The sequence below is a fragment of the Colletotrichum destructivum genome, chromosome 10, assembly GCF_034447905.1.
Source record: "Colletotrichum destructivum chromosome 10, complete sequence".
NCBI lineage: Eukaryota > Fungi > Ascomycota > Sordariomycetes > Glomerellales > Glomerellaceae > Colletotrichum > Colletotrichum destructivum.
The window spans coordinates 443,048-455,433 of record NC_085905.1 but is presented as its reverse complement, the minus strand read 5'-3'; the positions used below and the strand labels follow the sequence as shown (position 1 = coordinate 455,433).

Here is a 12,386-nt window from a genome sequence, read left to right as displayed (position 1 = left end):
AGTCTGTAAGATTTCTTATGTCTATAGAGTAGATAACCAAAGTCAAGGATATACCAATCACGCCAACGTGCCTGGAATGTGACTTATGTCCTGCGGCGACAGCCTCTTTCCGCCGGAATTTAAGTCAATACTGGCAAACTTAGCCATAGTAGGTAGATGGAAGACGTAGCTCTGGATCTCCGCAGTGAACTCCTGGTCCCCACACGCTGTTGACGTTAACGGTGTTACGCCTCGGCACGGGGTAACTCACCTAGGACGGTCATGTGCCCGGCGTATCGCGACTTCGAGTCGATGTTTCTACGAATGCGGTTCATGCATTCATCATGCGAAAGCCGAAATGTGTTCCATTGTTTGGAGTGTTTCTCGGGTATGTTAAGGTTCTTCAGCGAACGAACACGCAGGCGCGGATAGTAGAGGTGGGCCGCAAACAAGCTCTGCCTGGTCAGCCACGAAGGCAATGGGGCGCACGCGGCTAACCCTTACCCTGTGAGGATCGAGCTGGATGAGGTTCTGTAGCCGTTCTTCCACCCACTCCTCTTGGTCATGGTGATCAAGCTTCCATTGGAGGTCGATTCGACGTGTGATCCGGTCATGGCGGCCAATGCGCGCGATTTGCATGGCGGCCGGAAGGAGGCCAGCGATGCCACGGCCTTGAGCCACAAGCACGACTGTTTCATACTTCTCCGGGTGCGTATTGAGGCCATAAGGCCCATCAAGAAGGACCTGTGCATGGCTCTTTATATGTGCGTGGTGACCCTCGAGAAGGAGAAAGAGGTCCGAGCCCTCGTTCTTGGCGCCGGCGGTCCAGTGGAACACGATTTGAGGGGAGTCGACGGCTAGAGAAAAAGCCGAATGTGCGATGTAGTAGTAGCATCCAGCATAAGGCCTTATTTGTTTTGTGGTCCGAACATGCACGATGCTAGCGCCGGTGAGCTCAACCACCGTTTGGACTTCTCCTGTCCCATATAGGTGCGCATGTAACCAGGTGTAGACCACTGAGGCGGTCCACAGGCCGACACAGATTCCAACGACTATCTTGCCGGCCTGGGACGTCAGGGCAATGTGGCAGCAAAGCATCGGCAAGCTTAGCAGGCCCAACGCGAGATGCGTGCCACGGACCAAGCGGCGTGGGCGCAAAGGGAGCAACAGAAAGGGCGAAATGAGAGCAGGCAGGACAAGGAATACGATCCCCTGCGATGTTAGTGCGCACACTTCATCTTTTGCGGCGAGACGTACTGCAAGGCCTGTATAAAAGACGTACGGATCCTGGATGCTGGATCTTGTTGCCAGATGGGCAGTTAAGCCCGAGTGTAAAGCAGCCTGAACGATGCCGACGATGGCAAAGCAAGCGTGGATCAAGCGATACGTCCGGGCAGAAGCACCGACCAAGTTGCTCGTATAGATGCGGCGGCCGATGAAGACCGGCAGTAGGTTGATTGAACCAAGAGTCGCCGCCCTGTGGCGGAGCTGGCCCAGCCCATAGAGGGATAGGCTGGTAGCGAGGCCGCTGCCGATAAAGAACAATGCAATGAAGAGAATATCAAGAAAGTTAAGGCTACCGAGAAAGGCGCGGGGGAGTACCACTCTCAGTAGAAATGAACGGATGCGGCTTAAGATGTAGTGTCTGTCGTGAATAGAAAAGCGAAGTCTCGTGGACCGGGCCAGCCGCCAAAGAGCAAGGAGCAGAGAAGACGCAGCTAATGCCACACAGTACCAATAGGTAACGTACATTCTGTGGTATTGCTGCCTAGGTATGTAAAGCAGTAAGTCGATTGATTGGGGGGAGTGGCGGCAGTTAAGAAGACGCGAGGTTCCCTGTTTCTGAAGCCAGTAGCCTGCCTGCCTGCACGTTCCCGATAGCTGCTTTCTCAAAGCCTAACAGCTGCAGGAACCTCTTCCAGGTAACTGGATTCAGGTCCCAGGTAACAACCAATGAGCCAACACAGGTACTAGCATAAGATAAAAACAGGTTATTTAAGCATTCAGTCGCCAGCCTAATTCAACTTGCTTCTATTAGCACATAACATCACGCGTTGAACTCCTGACTATCAATTAACCTCCTGCTTTTATATGCGTCACCAGCAATGGCGCGCGCTGACGAGATTGCGGCTCAGGAAGCCTTTAACCGAGGGGAAGTGACAGATGGCAGATTGAGGCAGGGGTCAATTGCTGCTACCGAGGCTCCAAATCCCAGTCAACAGGCACCCATTCACGATGCGAGGCTACCAGAGGACAGTATACTGGAGGAAGTGAGAGAGTACATGTTGACAGCAATAAACACAAGAATGCAACATCATCCTGCGCTATCGGAAACATGTTTCAAAGTCGCCGATGAACCTCTTATCCATCGCTCCAAGGAGAAAGGGCATCGGTCCTTCAATCAGTTAGTAGCCGAGCTGGTCGGCCGATACAGTGGTGTCAAGAAAGGCAAAAATACATACTCCAACGAGTCTGTCCTCCAGACCTTGACCGGACGCATGAATATGCCCTGGGAAAGTGTTGAGGATGCACGCACTTGCATGGAGGACCTTGGAATTGAAATTAAGGACAAAGTACATGGGAACAGATCGGTTGTCCAGTACGTCAACACTATGGTGAAAAAGCATCATGGGCAACAATCAGCACAATCTTCCAAGCTATCGTCCCCTCCTCCATCGACCCCTCCTCAGAATCAACAACTGCCCTCTCCTCAACAGCAGAAGCCACCACACCCTTCTCCCCGTAATCCACAGGTCCTGTCACCTCCTCCTTCTGAGCAACAGCAAGCAATACTTTCTTCACCTCAGAATCAACAGCCGCACCTTCCACCTCCTCCTTCTCAGCAGCAGCAACCACTACTTCCTCCTCAACAGCAACAGCAACAGCAACAGCAACAGCAACAGCAACAGCAACAGCAACAGCAACAGCAACAGCAACAGCAACAGCAACAGCAACAGCCACAGCCACAGCCACAGCAACAGGATCAGGATCAGGATATAACGGACTTGACTCAAAATCTGGAGGCGGCTTTCAACCCATCCAAACACCCACAACATGTTGAAGCTGGTTTTAAATCTAACCCGCAGTTCCAGGAAGAAATCACGTTCAAGGCAGACTCAGGCCTGCCCATGACACCAGCTAGAAAGCGAGCTGAGAGGCATCACACCCCAAGTCCAACCCCAAGTCAACAACCTGATGCACAAGGTGACATTCCGATGCCAGCCGCACGACCAACTCTTGGCTTGAGGCCGTCACGAATGAGAAACAGCGAGGCCCTTGAGCCTGTGCCATATTCGTCGAATTATCCGCCCATGGACATGAATATGGGGGACACGGTTTCTTCTATTGACTCGCCACCTCATCAAATGCAAAGGCTTAATCATGATATATCGACGAACCGGCTAGATGGTCTGACCTTAGAAGAATTGCAAAGAGAGAACGAGGAGATAAACTCCAGGATCCAGGATTTACAGAGAATTCGATCCCAGTCCCAGCAACCAACTGCAGGCCAGATCAATTCGCAGACACAGCCAGGCCAGACCTTCCAAGATCAGTCAGAACAGACCAAATTCCAGACCCAGACAGACCAGACCTCACAAAACCAATCAAGACCGTCCAATAAGACATCGCGCGAGACTTATAACGAAGACGCACCTGTTGACGAGTATGAGGAAGACGTTCCTGTCGACAATGAGGCAACAGTGCGTTTCAAGAAAGGTTATTGGCGTTTCGAATGCACCGACCCTGAGAACCAAAACAAAGTGTGGGCTAGGGTTGAAGGCAAATTGAGAATTAAGGGACACATTATGGTATCATTGGACCCCATTCCTCTGGAGAACGGGCGTCCTAGAAGGCACTACGCCTTCAGCAACAATCAAGTACCGGTCGATCCGCAGAACATCCCGAGGCTGAAAATGGGTACCCGACAGCAGATTGAGAACTATAGCGGTAACCTACGGCCAATTGGGGCTGGTTACACCTTGACAGATGCTTTTGAGGTCCAGCAGAACAGCAAGCGATGGGCATGCTTTGCAGAGGACTTTACGGAACATGGGCCCAACGTCGATCTGGGACCCGGCCCTGTGTCAAAGCAAACATGGTTTACCTTCAGTGACTGTCGCTACAGATTCAAAGGCTCGAACTGGCGGGTCTTCGAAAGCGTATGGGCAAGAGCTGGACAGTCTGACCCTCGCCAACCTAAACCGAAGCGCGACCGGGAGAAGCTGCAGCATCGGGGTATGACAACGCGAAATAGTGCGAAAGCTTCCGCTTGGGATCGGGCTCACAGTAGCGCTCCCGTTTTAGGGAAAAGTGGAGTTCGTCTTTCGTTGCCTCCAGAGAAGCATAGGTCTTTCAAGAGCAAGTCACCAAGTCGTATTATTGAAGGGGAGAGCGAGGACGAGAACAATTACGTGGACGATGACGAAGATGAGTACGTGAACGAAGATGAGTCCGTGAACGAAGATGAGTCCGTGAACGAAGATGAGTCCGTGAACAACGACGAGTACGTGGACGAAGATGAGTACCTAGACGAAGATGAACAATCCAGCCAAAGTCAACAAACCGTCCAGAGTCAACAGTTCCAGCAGCCCGTCCAGTATCAACAGCCAATCCAGTACCAACAGCCTATCCAGTACCAACAGCCCATTCAGTACCAACAGCCCATTCAGTACCAACAGCCTATTCAGTACCAACAGCCCGTCCAGTTTCAACAGTCCATCCGGCGGCAACAGTCCAACCAGAGCCAGAGAAGCACCAACAAGAACCAAAAACCCTCCAAACAGAGTCACCTGCCCATCCGAAATCAACAAGGCCAGCAGTATGGCCAGCCGGTGCAGCAACAGCAGTCCCCTTTAACACCAGTACAGATTCAACCATACCAACAACCAATTCGGACGCTTCGGCCTACCCAGTATCAACATCCCGTCCAGTATCAACAGCCTGATCTAAGTCAACAGAGTCAGCAGCCATCTGTTACATTCCAAGAGCCCTCAGTCCAGGAGTCTATCCCACGACAGTCTACAGGAAGACATGTGTCAACCCCCTTCTCACGGCAGCAAACAGCCGTTCCAGAGACACTGTACAGCAGCATAAAGATGTAAACACATAGTCTGGAACTAGTGATCCTGCTAGCAGGATTAGGCTTTTTCTAGAGTAGTTCTTTCTTCCAGCTTTTTGTAGAGATTGATTTTGTAGTTCGTTTAGTTATAGTAGTCTTATTTTTAGGCATGCATTCCATCTACGATCGTCTTGATATGATTCAAGCTCCTTGAAGAGATGTATACCTGTACCAAAGGCCTTAGAGGAAGTATGTTATTCGTTTACTCATCCTAACCCTTTCCTTACACACTCAAAAAATAACCGCGCTTTTATGCCTATTTCTACACTTATGCCTGTGACAAATAACTGTTACTGAAACCACGTGACGGTATTAGAGGCGAAGCGGCAACGGAAGCAAGTCTTTCCTTCAACAGGAAAGAATGCGAAGCGTTGTTTAGGTAAAATCCTTGAGCACGTGCTCAATGCCATGTTCTTGATTTGGCGTTACCTACGCATGCGTGTTCCTCTTACCTAGGCAACCTTACGAAGAGCAGGATTTTCCTCCCGAAGCTGCTCCATAACTCCTGTAACAGCTCCAGCATACAAAAGAGAGCATCTGCCAGCGCATACGGATTGTATCTGAAGCTGGCGAGTTACCCAACTAGCGAGGCAACGTCTTTAAGGACCTTACCTTAGGAGACAATAGCCACGCATTTCCAGTGTCAAGAGAAGCAGCCCATTCTCAGTGGGGGCTCACCGCTCACGACACTTAAGCGGGCAAATAACAGATGAAACCGTGCAACAGTCCATCGAAGCTCTCACACAGTTTAACGCAGAGTATGTAAAGTTTTTCAAGGACGCTTAAGATCACCGCCAGACCCCAGCATTTGCTATTTCGACTACTCCAAAACAAGTGAACAGCGCCAAACAATTTGATGATCGTTTTGGACCTAGCGTTACGCTGACAGCTAAGTGGTATCATGGAACAAACGCGGTTCCAAGAATAGGACACTACTTTCATAGGTTAGGTAGAAAAGACATACTTCGTTTTTATCAAGACTACCTCACACCCTCTTAGTCATACTATGTTGTCTACTTGTTAGGTGCTTAAAGACTGGGCCAATCGCGGTTTCAACGACTTGCTTTGGTGCTCCTCCGCACAAGTTATTACTTCCATAGGTTATAGTCTATCTACTCTTACCCCATAGCCGTTCGCAGATGTTCTGACCCAACACAGAGCCGCTCAAGACACCGTGCTGCAAATCTTCCCGGTAAAGTGTGTTCAGAGGCTGGATTAGGGCCGTTCGGTCTTTTAGAAAAGCTTGCTGGGACGCGCTTTATACCCGGGATCTGGACGGTCCTCTCTGTACTGCATGCAGCTACGCCTTGCCAAACTTCCAGTGTGTCTTGGCTTAAGGAGCAGTTCCGAACAAGCTTGGCTCTGCCTAGCAGTTATGAAAAGGGTCGCGTACGTCGAGTAGTTCAGCGCACTGTGGATCAAACCAGGCAACTCGTCAATCAAATGCGATAGTTCTTTTTCGGCAGTCCAGCTATGCGCCGACTCCTCCTCAGTTCTTGGCTGCCAGGTTCCGCTTGGCCACCCAGAATACCACTGTTTTCCCGCTGGGCTTTCCTAGTCCCTTTCATCTGTCGCTGCTGGTTGCAGGATGTGCCGCTTACTTTTCCCATAGTATGCAACGCGCCGCTATACCTCTTGGTTTTGTGACACTTGCTTGGACGATCATCTATCTCCCTATTTTGGAGGCTTAGTGTATCTGAGTGACAGTTTTTTCTCTTTATACGCTTCGAAGCGGAAGCACCTAAGGGACGTTAGCAGTACGCTCAACTGTGGTAGTACATGGATTGGATGAAGAAACGTACTATTTGAATGAGAGGGCGCATCTGTTAAATTGTGCAGCGAGCCCTTCTGAGCAGCATTCAAACCGGTCCCATCTGGACGATGGAGAATATCAAGTGTGTCGCTTGGGCTGAACTCGATGGCTGGAGTACGTTAGAGGTCGGCATGACATGATCTGTTGCAAGCTTACGCATGGATTGTCCAAGCGCCCATGTTTGTATGTCCTTCTGCCTCCTGTTCCAGTCGTCCTTGAGCACCTCGTCAGCTTTGTGCTCCTCCACTTCCGAGTCCGATGCAAATTCCGATGCAGGCGGAGGCCTTGGCCGGCATTTTTGGAACAGATCGTTGTATAAGTCGTCAAAGTACGTTAATCTGCTTTCCCAGTATGCTAGGTTTTCAAAGTTCGGCTTCCTATCACTGGGGCCACGATAGAGGAAAGCGCCGGCGCTGGTAATGCGAAGATCGTCCAGTTCCAGAGCCTGGAGACCTTCCCTAAAGCTCTGGAGACTGATCATCGCTGCGCGCACCCGTCCCTTCACCCGTTCCAATCTCAATATTGGGGTGTATTTTCGTTCGTATGCCTGTAGTTCGCTAGCCCAGAATGTGGGATCGTCGAGATCGGGGGGAGGTTGTCTTGCACCTCGATATTGGACGTCGTAGCCGACAATCTGGAGGTCTGCGTGGTGGAGAATCTGCTCGCCTTTGGTGCCAATCTTTTTCAAGCTCCAGAGGAAGCTGTACACTTGTCGCTTCGCGCGTGCAAGCCTATCATCAGGTAGGTCTGTCGATGAGGCAGGACTCAAAAAGGCTTGTTCTTCTAACTGTCCGAGGTTTCTTCTGGTTAGCGGATGTTCGGGAGATGGTCCGTCCATCTTGAAAGGTTCTTGTCGTTGTGGATAGAAGGTAGTGAATTGTAGGTAGTGGATGGAAAAGATGGGACAAAATCAATGGAGCATTCACGCGCGTTAGGCCACCGTGTGGAGAGGTATTACGTGCCACGTGCCACGTGCCGCGCTCCCGCGTTTCCCTGGGCCCATTTATTTATCCTTCCGTATCCATCCATCCATCCATATCCATATCCATATTCATCCATCCATCCATCCATCCATCCATCCATCCATCCATCCATCCATCCGTCCATCCATCCATTCATATCCATCCATCCCAATTTTTCTATCCTTCCACCCTTCCACTCTTGTACCTTTACTACCCCTAGTGTCAACAAATACCTAGGGTAGATTGCTCACATGTGCCTTTAGCCGCCGAACACGGTAAATGCACAGAGGCTGATTGATTGGAGGGCAGCCCCTCAAGCTCCTCGTTGCACAACATCAGCAGAGAGAAAGATAAAATATGGCCATTAGCACATTAATTAAACAAGAACACCCTCTCACCCCGCTAAACACTAGTCTACCAACGATCTACATAGCACGCGATGCAAAACGAAATCGCCCCAAGCAAGACTCTCTTCACCGTCCATTCCCAGCACCGTCGCTTTCTTTACGACCCGCATAATGGCAATTTTTCTGTTTGCGGCGAGACTCAGTCCTATGCGCCTGACTGTCATCTGGCAGTTGCTGGAGAAGTGGTCGACGAAGAACAAGACATCACACCTGCCCCTCTCTCAGAAGCACTTCCCTTTCTTCGAGTTACAACGGACGATGAGCCTCACGATGCGCAGATCGGTTTCCTTTTCGGCAGTGATCCTGAGGTCTGCGATGTCTTGCTCGACAAGGACCCAGCACGGGGCATAAGTAAAAGACAATTCGCTATCCATGTCACCCAGCAACACGGTGTCCTCCTCATTATCAACCGCAGTCGTAACAAAACCAATGTTGAGGCTCGGAGTTTTGGCAAGTTGGCTTTGAGTAGCCAAAGAGCGCTTCAAGACAACGAGAGTGTGCACGTCTCCCTGGGAATATATGATATTGAGATCAGACTCCCCGATCACTCTGCACATCTGGCCGATTATCGCACGGAATTGTCAAATTTTACGAGAAGAATTTCGTCTCAGATCCCAGTCTTCCAAAACCTAGAGCTGGAGTCGGGACCTAGCGCAAGCACTGCATCTTTACGTGCGTCACCCTACCAACTTCGTGAGAAGGTTGGGTCTGGGACCTATGGTGTTGTGTACCGGGCAGTGCACCGAGTTACTGGTGATGTGGTTGCTGTCAAGCAGCTCGGGAAACACGAACATATGCGATTAGAGGAGGTAATGCTATTACGCAACATCACACATGTAAGCGATCTATTGCCTGTATGGGATCAATCATGAACCAGAGCTAATCCAATAGCTAGGAACACATTGTCAGTTTTCACGCCTTCATTATTGAGATTGACTCGTTTCACCTTGTCATGGAATTTGTCGACGGTCAGAACCTCGAAACGGCATTCAAGGCCCATCATCCAACTTCGACCGAGCTACGAGAAGTCATGCGTCAACAACTTTCTGCCGTGGAGTACATACACCATCGGGGAATTGTCCATCGAGACATAAAACCTCCCAATGTGATGGTAAAGTGGCGAGATCCTATGGTCACCAAACTCACAGATTTTGGATTGGCGATAAGGTCGACTGAGCTGGCTGATAAAGCTCCGCTTTGCGGCACCGCCTCGTATGCCGCGCCAGAGGTCTTGAGGGGAATTCTGTATAATGAGAAGGTTGACATTTGGTCTCTTGGGATCCTCTTCCTACAATATTCCCACAAGCTTCCGCCATTGCCTAAGCACGACTCTAAGCCCAGAGGACAAACAAATTGGGGCTCTTGGGGAAGCTGGCCCGATAAAGTACAGCAACACCTTCAACATATGCCCCGCTCTCCTGCCTTCCAATTCACTTCAGCCCTGCTTACAGCAAACCCAGAAGTACGCCCTTCTGCAAAAGATGCCCTAGCTCATCCTTTTTTCTCTTCCGAACTTGGCATATCCTCTCCCGCAGGGAAGACGAGCGCGGAACAGTCGGGCGATGACTTAGGTTCCCAAGATACGATTCGAGCCTCGCCTTCGAGACAAGGGCTACAGGACGTCCCTTCATCAACAGGGAGTCAAAGCGATAATCTGCCAGCCACAGAAATCCATTACCCTGTCACTGTTGTGCCCGGTATTGAGACTGGATCGCCTTCCCTGGAAAGGCATGCGAAGAGGCAAAAGAACGGCGCAAATTCGTCGCTATCGGAGGTGGCACGTTTTCTTGAGAGCATAGAGGATCCGCTTGAGTCCTTCCTTTTCGGACGAAATCTAAATGCCACAGGAAGCGAGACATCTGAGACACCAATGTTCGGGGGAGCTAGCCACGAAGAAGATTCGGAGCTGCCATCTCTTGGATGGAATGTCAATCAAATCACTCCGTCCGAACGAGATACGCAACTGTCTGGCCTAGGACTTGAGTACCAGCCACACTCTATTCGACCTTACGAACAGGAGCAACGCGAGTTGACACGAGAAATAATCCAAAACACACCCAGAGAGCACGAAGGGCAGCACATACCCATCAACGTCTATGAGCTAAATTTACCGCTCAAGCGCCCGCCTGGATATAAAGTGATGAGATACGACAAACAGAGGATTGCATATCATCCATTCTTACAGAGAGTCAACATAACATCTGTGCTCAGGTTGGCTAACATCCAGCGACAACAAGGACTGCAATGGACGAAAAATAGACAGTGTGTTTGCACAACGATGAAAGGATCGCCCTACATTCAAGGCACTTACCTTACATTCGATGACGCAGCATCCTGTTGCTCTGATCTCAGCGCGGGTCAAGCGGCGAGTAATGCATTGCAGATCATCCGATCCGACTTAACAGACAGTGAGGCTCAGACCAACATCGACATACCTCCTTCCAAACCTCCACCGCAACGCAAACCAGCGCAATGCAAACCAGCGCAATGCAAACCAGCGCAACGCTTCAAAGTGAATATTGATGGAAAATTTATCAGGTTTCAGGTCCTCAATCGCAGGGTACATGCATGGGATATTTGTCTGCCTGGGGGCGCAGTGTCGCTACAGGACGTCTATGCGTTCCTTCAAAAGCACCCCGACATACAAAGAGATTGGGTAGGCGGCGGCCCGAATAGAGGCTACTATATCAACAAAGAAGGCGCCCGCCAGCTGTACGACCATTTTCAATTGTCTAGTAGCCTGCATGAGCATCTGTTTCGGGAGTTTGATATTCGTTACGGGCGGAGTGCCCCTGGGGATATTCTTGATTGTGCAGATTGAAATAGAACAGAAGTCTAGTGTATGCGCCTAACTGTCTGTCCTGTCATACCCAATATGTCACATCAGTCTCAAAAGACTTACACCTATTCTTCCCAAGTCTGCCTGTGTTTCAGTTTCATCATACTACTTCCGAGGTTATATGCCATTCATTGCGAGCTTGAACATCTTCTTCTGGCCGGATGGATTATTGGGGTTTTCGATGTTGATCTCAATCATAACCGATGCTTGGACCATTCCGTCATTCGAGACCGTCCCGACCAATGCCATCGGATCGTGCGCGCCTGTTACCTTCCTCTCCGATAGAAAGTTATCAAGCATATCAATATACGTTCGCATGATATTCTCTAGGGAATTACTATTTTGGGTTGAGTTACGAGAGCTGATATACTGAGTGCTTTTAGTCTCTGGTTCCCAGGGCAAACCAATTTCCCCTGGGAGTTGAACGGGGAATTAGCCATCGGTGTATCTCCATTGAAATCAACCATTGCCAATATCTCTCCTGATACTTCCCGCATGCGTCGCCATTCGGCTGCTATTCCAAGTTCATCTCAACTGTATGATATCCCTCCACAGACTGCTCAAAGTATGTGGACCACCCTATCTGTTGGTGTAGATAACCTTGTCTTCCGTTTGGCGCGGTAAATCGTCTCCGAGTCAATGTTTCTGCACTTATACCTCCAGTTCAGTTCAGCGCGGAAGTCCGGGAACTCGCCCTTTCCCCGTTGGAGTGCAGGCGGGCTGGATGTCTACGTTTTCCCAGCAGACTTGGTTGCCCCTACTGTCCAGTGCATCAGGTTGCTATCCCGCCACAACCGCGTTTGGCACAACGCTTAGGAGCTGCGTCCTAACTAAGTGGTGTGGGCTACCAGCCTTTCTTTTCCACGTCCAATGAAGCAGACCTGGTTCCTGCCGAGAAACTCGAGTGTCTCCTACTTCGTTTCTCATGTCATCTCATTCGTCGCGGAACCGCGGAAGCGCCGATGGCCTGCTTCTCACAACGCTAGGGCGGAAGATCAAGCCTAAAGTCTTGGCACAAAGCCGTTAATTCCAGCCACTGAACTGCCTTTCGCATGGCGCTCTTGGCTCAAGCATGGCTATCCAAACGGCCCCATTCAACGCCGATATTCTGATTGGTTAACGAACGGCAGGGCGCCTGTTCTGACAAGGAGCTTGTCGGGGTGAAGCAAGGCCCACTCACCTCTTCCATCACACGGTAAGCGCTCTTACAGCCTTGCGGGTCATCCGATTGGATAGCAATGGCTGAAGGGGATCGAACTTACTCCTG

At 50.3% G+C, this 12,386-nt stretch overlaps 4 protein-coding genes across 4 annotated transcripts; 2 read left to right on the top strand and 2 right to left on the bottom strand.

Moving 5' to 3' along the window:
• Nucleotides 1-57: 57 nt before the first annotated feature.
• CDEST_14401 (Putative ferric reductase, NAD binding domain-containing protein) lies at nt 58-1,731 on the bottom strand (the record flags this gene model as incomplete). The annotated part of the gene is made up of 3 exons (XM_062930557.1): nt 58-206; nt 251-434; nt 484-1,731. The coding sequence occupies 3 exons, from the start codon at nt 1,729-1,731 to the stop codon at nt 58-60; spliced, it is 1,581 nt and encodes a 526-aa protein (XP_062786608.1).
• A 353-nt stretch (nt 1,732-2,084) lies between these two features.
• Nucleotides 2,085-4,929, top strand: CDEST_14400 (uncharacterized protein; the record flags this gene model as incomplete). Its single annotated transcript, XM_062930556.1, has 2 exons — nt 2,085-4,798; nt 4,848-4,929. The coding sequence occupies 2 exons, from the start codon at nt 2,085-2,087 to the stop codon at nt 4,927-4,929; spliced, it is 2,796 nt and encodes a 931-aa protein (XP_062786607.1).
• Nucleotides 4,930-6,173: 1,244 nt separating this feature from the next.
• On the bottom strand, nt 6,174-7,810 carry CDEST_14399 (uncharacterized protein). Its single transcript, XM_062930555.1, has 3 exons — nt 7,068-7,810; nt 6,901-7,020; nt 6,174-6,839 (listed from the first exon to the last, which is right to left on the bottom strand). Exons 1-3 carry the CDS (start codon nt 7,747-7,749, stop codon nt 6,538-6,540), a joined length of 1,104 nt encoding a protein of 367 aa, XP_062786606.1. The 5' UTR covers nt 7,750-7,810; the 3' UTR covers nt 6,174-6,537.
• A 502-nt stretch (nt 7,811-8,312) lies between these two features.
• On the top strand, nt 8,313-10,796 carry CDEST_14398 (Putative serine/threonine-protein kinase Atg1; the record flags this gene model as incomplete). The annotated part of the gene is made up of 3 exons (XM_062930554.1): nt 8,313-9,116; nt 9,176-10,649; nt 10,690-10,796. The coding sequence occupies 3 exons, from the start codon at nt 8,313-8,315 to the stop codon at nt 10,794-10,796; spliced, it is 2,385 nt and encodes a 794-aa protein (XP_062786605.1).
• Nucleotides 10,797-12,386: the final 1,590 nt, after the last annotated feature.